Below are 7,447 nucleotides of genomic sequence, written 5' to 3'. Positions count from 1 at the left end.
CACTTACTATGCAGCAAGAAACATTTTAAAAATTAAAAATATTAAATAAGCTTGCAAAGATCTCTAGTTACACCCCAAAAATGATATCAGCTGGTCAATGTGGAGTGATTCATCAAATGAAAGACCTGAAGACCTGATTCATGTCCTCCAACTCAGTACCGTCCTTGTCTAAGGGATATTACAGGCCTGTTTTTACTCCTCTTTAGCTCAGTGGGCTAACACAGCGTTGTATTGTGTACTGTGTGCCAGCCCTGGGTTTGGACCAAGTCAGTTATGTATTCTCAAATCAGAGGCTTTCATTGTCTGGTGATTCAGACTGTCAGAGTGATGACAGTGCAGATACTGTCCATGCCAGGATCAATTTCCAATGATTAAAATTTGATCTTGAATTCAATTTAAAATAACAATTTCATGGGATTATCTCAATCACCAGCCCATTGTGCATCTAATGCTGTCACGCCCTGACAATAGAGAGCTGTTAATTCTCTGTCGGTTGGCGCATGATAGTGACTAGGGGGTCATCTAGGTGATTAATGGTTGATGTTGGCCTGGTACGGTTCCCAATCAGAGACAGCTGTTTTCTTTGTCTCTGATTGGGGATCATATTTAGGCATCAATTTCCTCATTGTGCTTTGTGGGATCTTGTCTACGGTTAGTTGCCAGTGTGTACACCAGCAGCTTCACATTTAGTTCATGCTTTATTGTTTTGTTTGGTGAGTTTTGATTGATTCAAATATGTGGAACTCTACGCACGCTGTGCCTTGGTTCAATCATTACGACGAACATGACAGAAGATCCCACCAACAACAGACCAATCAGCGTGCCCGGGAGATAATGGCATCCTGGTCTGTGGAGGAGATTAAGGAGAGAACATCCTGGACTTGGGACGACATAATAGCAGGAGAGAAGAGCCTGCCATGGAGGCAGGCGGAAGCAGCAAAGGAGGGACAGCGACGAGGTCGGCGAGGTAGGCCACAGAAACCCAAATATTTTTTGAGGGGGGGGACACATGGAGCAGTCGGCGGAGCCGAGGAGTGAACCAGAGCCAGTCTGGGAGAAGAAGGAGAATTTGGAGGAGAGAGAAATGGGAGAGTTGTTGAGTTGGTGGAGGATGCACGGATTTGGAAAAAAGGAAAGTGTTGTCAGTTTGGTGCCACCTGAGCCAGAGTCAGCTCTCTGTACTCGTCCTGAAGTGTGTTAAAGTTCTGGAACAATTGATGCCGGCTATACACACCAGGTATCCAGTGCGTCCTGTGACAACTCCTCGCACTCTCCCTCAAGTGCATGTCCCCAGTCAGGTCCATCCTGTTGCTGCTTCTTGCACTTGCCCTGAGGTGCGTGTCACCAGCCCGGTGCCACCTGTACCGGTCCCAGGCATCAGGCCTCCAGTGCGCCTCCCCAGTCCAGAGCTTCCAGCGACAGTTCCCAGTCCAGCGCTTCCGGCAACGTTTCACAGTCCGGAACCTCCTAAGACGGTCCACAGTCCGGACCTCCTGAGACGTTCTACAGTCCGGAACCTCCTAAGACGGTCTACAGTCCGGAACCTCCTGAGACGGTCCACAGTCCGGAACCTCCTAAGACGGTCTACAGTCCGGAACCTCCTAAGACGGTCTACAGTCCGGAACCTCCTGAGACGGTCCACAGTCCGGAACCTCCTAAGACGGTCTACAGTCCGGAACCTCCTGAGACGTTCTACAGTCCGGAACCTCCTAAGACGGTCTACAGTCTGGAACCTCCTGAGACGGTCCACAGTCCGGAACCTCCTGAGACGGTCTACAGTCCGGAACCTCCTAAGACGGTCTACAGTCCGGAACCTCCTAAGACGGTCCACAGTCCGGAACCTCCTGAGACGGTCCACAGTCCGGAACCTCCTGAGACGGTCCACAGTCCGGAACCTCCTAAGACGGTCCACAGTCCGGAACCTCCTGAGACGGTCTACAGTCCGGAACCTCCTAAGACGGTCTACAGTCCGGAACCTCCTAAGACGGTCCACAGTCCGGAACCTCCTAAGACGGTCCACAGTCCGGACCTCCTGAGACGGTCCACAGTCCGGAACCTCCTGAGACGGTCCACAGTCCGGAACCTCCTAAGACGGTCTACAGTCCGGAACCTCCTAAGACGGTCTACAGTCCGGAACCTCCTAAGACGGTCCACAGTCCGGAACCTCCTAAGACGGTCCACAGTCCGGACCTCCTGAGACGGTCCACAGTCCGGAACCTCCTGAGACGGTCCACAGTCCGGAACCTCCTGAGACGGTCTACAATCCGGAACCTCCTAAGACGGTCTACAGTCCGGAACCTCCTAAGACGGTCTACAGTCCGGAACCTCCTAAGACGGTCTACAATCCGGAACCTCCTAAGACGGTCCACAGTCCGGAACCTCCTGAGACGGTCCACAGTCCGGAACCTCCTGAGACGGTCTACAGTCCGGAACCTCCTAAGACGGTCTACAGTCCGGAACCTCCTAAGACGGTCCACAGTCCGGACCTCCTGAGACGGTCCACAGTCCGGAACCTCCTAAGACGGTCTACAGTCCGGAACCTCCTAAGACGGTCCACAGTCCGGAACCTCCTGAGACGGTCCACAGTCCGGAACCTCCTAAGACGGTCTACAGTCCGGAACCTCCTAAGACGGTCTACAGTCCGGAACCTCCTAAGACGGTCCACAGTCCGGAACCTCCTGAGACGGTCTATAGTCCGGAACCTCCTAAGACGGTCTACAGTCCGGAACCTCCTAAGACGGTCTACAGTCCGGAACCTCCTAAGACGGTCTACAGTCCGGAACCTCCTAAGACGGTCTACAGTCCGGAACCTCCTAAGACGGTCTACAATCCGGAACCTCCTAAGACGGTCTACAGTCCGGAACCTCCTGAGACGGTCCACAGTCCGGAACCTCCTGAGACGGTCCACAGTCCGGAACCTCCTGAGACGGTCCACAGTCCGGAACCTCCTGAGACGGTCCACAGTCCGGAACCTCCTGAGACGGCCCACAGTCCGGAACCTCCTGAGACGGTCCACAGTCCGGAACCTCCTGAGACGGTCCACAGTCCGGAACCTCCTAAGACGGTCCACAGTCCGGAACCTCCTGAGACGTTCTACAGTCTGGAACCTCCTAAGACGGTCCACAGTCCGGAACCTCCTAAGACGGTCTACAGTCCGGAACCTCCTGAGACGGTCTACAGTCCGGAACCTCCTGAGACGGTCCACAGTCCGGAACCTCCTAAGACGGTCTACAGTCCGGAACCTCCTAAGACGGTCTACAGTCCGGAACCTCCTAAGACGGTCTACAGTCCGGAACCTCCTAAGACGGTCTACAGTCCGGAACCTCCTAAGACGGTCTACAGTCCGGAACCTCCTGAGACGGTCTACAGTCCGGATCCTCCTGAGACGGTCCACAGTCCGGAACCTCCTGAGACGGTCCACAGTCCGGAACCTCCTGAGACGGTCCAGAGTCCGGAACCTCCTCAGACGGTCCACAGTCCGGAACCTCCTGAGACGTTCTACAGTCCGGAACCTCCTAAGACGGTCCACAGTCCGGAACCTCCTGAGACGGTCCAGAGTCCGGAACCTCCTCAGACGGTCCACAGTCCGGAACCTCCTGAGACGTTCTACAGTCCGGAACCTCCTAAGACGGTCTACAATCCGGAACCTCCTGAGACGGTCTACAGTCCGGAACCTCCTGAGACGGTCCACAGTCCGGAACCTCCTGAGACGGTCCACAGTCTGGAACCTCCTGAGACGGTCCACAGTCCGGAACCTCCTGAGACGGTCCACAGTCCGGAACCTCCTGAGATGGCCCACAGTCCGGAACCTCCTGAGACGGTCCACAGTCCGGAACCTCCTGAGACGGTCCACAGTCCGGAACCTCCTAAGACGGTCCACAGTCCGGAACCTCCTGAGACGTTCTACAGTCTGGAACCTCCTAAGACGGTCCACAGTCCGGAACCTCCTAAGACGGTCTACAGTCCGGAACCTCCTGAGACGGTCTACAGTCCGGAACCTCCTGAGACGGTCCACAGTCCAGAACCTCCTAAGACGGTCTACAGTCCTGAACCTCCTAAGACGGTCTACAGTCCGGAACCTCCTGAGACGGTCCACAGTCCGGAACCTCCTGAGACGGTCCACAGTCCGGAACCTCCTAAGACGGTCTACAGTCCGGAACCTCCTAAGACGGTCTACAGTCCGGAACCTCCTAAGACGGTCTACAGTCCGGAACCTCCTAAGACGGTCTACAGTCCGGAACCTCCTAAGACGGTCTACAGTCCGGAACCTCCTGAGACGGTCTACAGTCCGGATCCTCCTGAGACGGTCCACAGTCCGGAACCTCCTGAGACGGTCCACAGTCCGGAACCTCCTGAGACGGTCCAGAGTCCGGAACCTCCTCAGACGGTCCACAGTCCGGAACCTCCTGAGACGTTCTACAGTCCGGAACCTCCTAAGACGGTCCACAGTCCGGAACCTCCTAAGACGGTCTACAGTCCGGAACCTCCTGAGACGGTCTACAGTCCGGAACCTCCTGAGACGGTCCACAGTCCGGAACCTCCTGAGACGGTCTACAGTCCGGAACCTCCTGAGACGGTCCACAGTCCGGAACCTCCTGAGACGGTCCACAGTCCGGAACCTCCTAAGACGGTCTACAGTCCGGAACCTCCTGAGACGGTCTACAGTCCGGAACCTCCTGAGACGGTCCACAGTCCGGAACCTCCTAAGACGGTCTACAGTCCGGAACCTCCTGAGACGGTCCACAGTCCGGAACCTCCTGAGACGGTCTACAGTCCGGAACCTCCTAAGACGGTCCACAGTCCGGAACCTCCTGAGACGTTCTACAGTCCGGAACCTCCTGAGACGGTCTACAGTCCGGAACCTCCTAAGACGGTCTACAATCCGGAACCTCCTAAGACGGTCTACAGTCCGGAACCTCCTGAGACGGTCTACAGTCCGGAACCTCCTGAGACGGTCTACAGTCTAGAACCTTCTAAGACGGTCTACAATCCAGAACCTCCTAAGACGGTCTACAGTCCGGAACCTCCTAAGACGGTCTACAGTCCGGAACCTCCTAAGACGGTCTACAATCCGGAACCTCCTAAGACGATCTACAATCCGGAACCTCCTAAGACGATCTACAGTCCGTTATTATTCTGTATTTACGTATTTAACCATGTTATTAATCTGTATTTAGGTATTTAACCATGACAGTGGTTTATCAATAGGACCCTATTCCCTATGGGCCCTGGTCAACAGTAGTGCAGCCTATTATCTCTGGGCCCTGGTCAACAGCAGTGCACCCTATACCCTCTGGGCCCTGGTCAACAGCAGTGCAGCCTATTCCCTCTGGGCCCTGGTCAACAGCAGTGCAGCCTATTCCCTCTGGGCCCTGGTCAACAGCAGGGTTGAATATGCAGTTTAGCATATTTTGTCATGCATGTTGTTTTGGAGGCAGCGTTTCAGAGTGGTCACTAGTTGGCTCATCCACAAACTTCATAAAATGTAATATTTAAACCTAACCCCAACCTTAACCCAAAATTAACCATACTGCTAAAGCTAATGCCTAACCCAACCTTCAATGTACATTTTTGTTTTCTTGAATCTCTAAAATATAGATATTTTTGACTTTGCAGCTGGCCTACCTAAGGGGAAATGGCTCAGTTCTGCCTCCGGAACAATATTCACGGCAATAAAAGTCAACCTGTGTTGAGTATACACATCTATCTAACCACACATCCCATTCAGGCAGAAATGTCTTCCCTTTGCCTGATGGTTGAATTAGCAAGGTCACTATTAATTACTCACAATGTCTCTGTGTTATTATTTATCTAATGGGAAAACAACTTACATGTCTCCCCCCCCCCCTTAATAACCCTCTTCAACAAGCATAGAAATTCACCTCGCAGCGGTGTAAATGAAGGTCAGGAAATGTATCTGATCAGAGACGCATTAGAAGAGGGGTGTCAGGTCGTAGACTTTAAATGTAGCTGTTTATGGTTTTACTGAGCCTTGATATTTATTAGAGGAATTAAACGGAACAGCAAGCTGTTGATGGGCGTGTGGTTGGTTTGCAATAGAAGCACGTTTTATGTACTGCTTTCCTGCTACGTTGGGCTCAGTACCCTGTGTCTGTCTGTCTAAATGCCTTCAAGTGTGTGTGTGTGTGTGTGTGTGTGTGTGTGTGTGTGTGTGTGTGTGTGTGTGTGTGTGTGTGTGTTTGTTGCTATGCTGATCAGTCCCCTGTGTCTGTCTGTCTAAATGCCTGCAAGTGTGTTTGTCTGTCTGTGTGTGTGTGTGTGTGTGTGTGTGTGTGTGTGTGTGTGTGTGTGTGTGTGTGTGTGTGTGTGTGTGTGTGTGTGTGTGTGTGTGTGTGTGTGTGTGTGTGTGTGTGTGTGTGTGTGTGTGCCTGTCTATCTACATGTGTGTGTGATTGTGTATGTTGCTATATTGATCAGTCCCCAATGTCAGTCTGTGTTGGCTGACTGCTATCTCGTGAACTAACATCAGCTGTCACAGGCTTGCTTGTGAAACACCACCCCCCCCTCTCCCACAATACTACTTTTCACATAATTTTAAATCAGAGGACCGCCCATGAGATTCCGAATAAAACCCAACTTTGAGAAATTCTCAGTAGACCATGTTTCTCTCAATCACGGGAGTACAAAGGTTGCAGACCATTCCTGAATCTTTTAACAATACCACGTGGTTAAACTCTTAGACTATCGATACCGACAGAATAAGAACAAGTCTTTGACATTAATTACTAGTCTGCAGCTAGCAATTCGGTATCATTGAAAGTGAGGAACTACAACCGCCGAAACATCCATTCTACAACAACATGAATGAATGTCACTCTGAACAACCCACAATAACCACGACAGAGAGAGAGAGAGAGAGACAATTCTACAAAAGAAACAAACTTTTCAACAGCGATCAAGACGACACACTGAGCGTAAATATATATATATTGATTGTAACGGTTTTCTTCCTGGGAATGAGAGGAGGACCAAAATGCAGCGTGGTTATTGTTAAGCATCTTTAATAAAGAAGAAAACGTAAACACTATACAAATACAAAATAAGAAAACGTAGCAAAACCGAAACAGTCCTAACTGGTGCAGAGAACACAGAGACAGGAAACAATCACCCACAAAATACCTAAAGAATATGGCTGCCTAAATATTGTTCCCATTCAGAGACAACGATAAATACCTGCCTCTGATTGAGAACCAATCCAGGCAACCATAGACTTACCTAGAACACTCAACTGAGCACAACCCCATAGACTACAAAACCCCTTGACAAAACAAGACACATAAATCACCCATGTCACACCCTGGCCTAACCAACATAATAAAGAAAACACAGAATACTAAGGCCAGGGTGTGACATTGATTGCAATTGTTCCCAAATGAGTGAGGATTTGCATTTCAATTGTTATAATTTTTAACTCTGACGTGACTTC

The 7,447-nt window shown here is 51.2% G+C and overlaps 1 protein-coding gene across 1 annotated transcript in view; it reads left to right on the top strand.

The window, feature by feature from the left end:
- Positions 1–834: 834 nt before the first annotated feature.
- LOC135541240 (putative protein FAM47C) overlaps positions 835–7,447 on the top strand; it is a 14,714-nt gene continuing 8,101 nt past the window's right edge. Inside the window, exons 1-8 of the mRNA XM_064967340.1 lie at positions 835–967; positions 1,282–1,528; positions 2,210–2,417; positions 2,765–2,902; positions 3,386–3,712; positions 3,980–4,117; positions 4,304–4,441; positions 4,817–5,123. Coding sequence (XP_064823412.1) covers positions 835–967; positions 1,282–1,528; positions 2,210–2,417; positions 2,765–2,902; positions 3,386–3,712; positions 3,980–4,117; positions 4,304–4,441; positions 4,817–5,123 — 1,636 coding nt within the window. The remainder of the gene's footprint in view (positions 968–1,281; positions 1,529–2,209; positions 2,418–2,764; positions 2,903–3,385; positions 3,713–3,979; positions 4,118–4,303; positions 4,442–4,816; positions 5,124–7,447) is intronic.

Source organism: Oncorhynchus masou, chromosome 6 (genome assembly GCF_036934945.1).
Source record: "Oncorhynchus masou masou isolate Uvic2021 chromosome 6, UVic_Omas_1.1, whole genome shotgun sequence".
NCBI lineage: Eukaryota > Metazoa > Chordata > Actinopteri > Salmoniformes > Salmonidae > Oncorhynchus > Oncorhynchus masou.
Note: the sequence above shows the minus strand (reverse complement) of the source record. Positions and strands in the feature narration are given on the sequence as shown.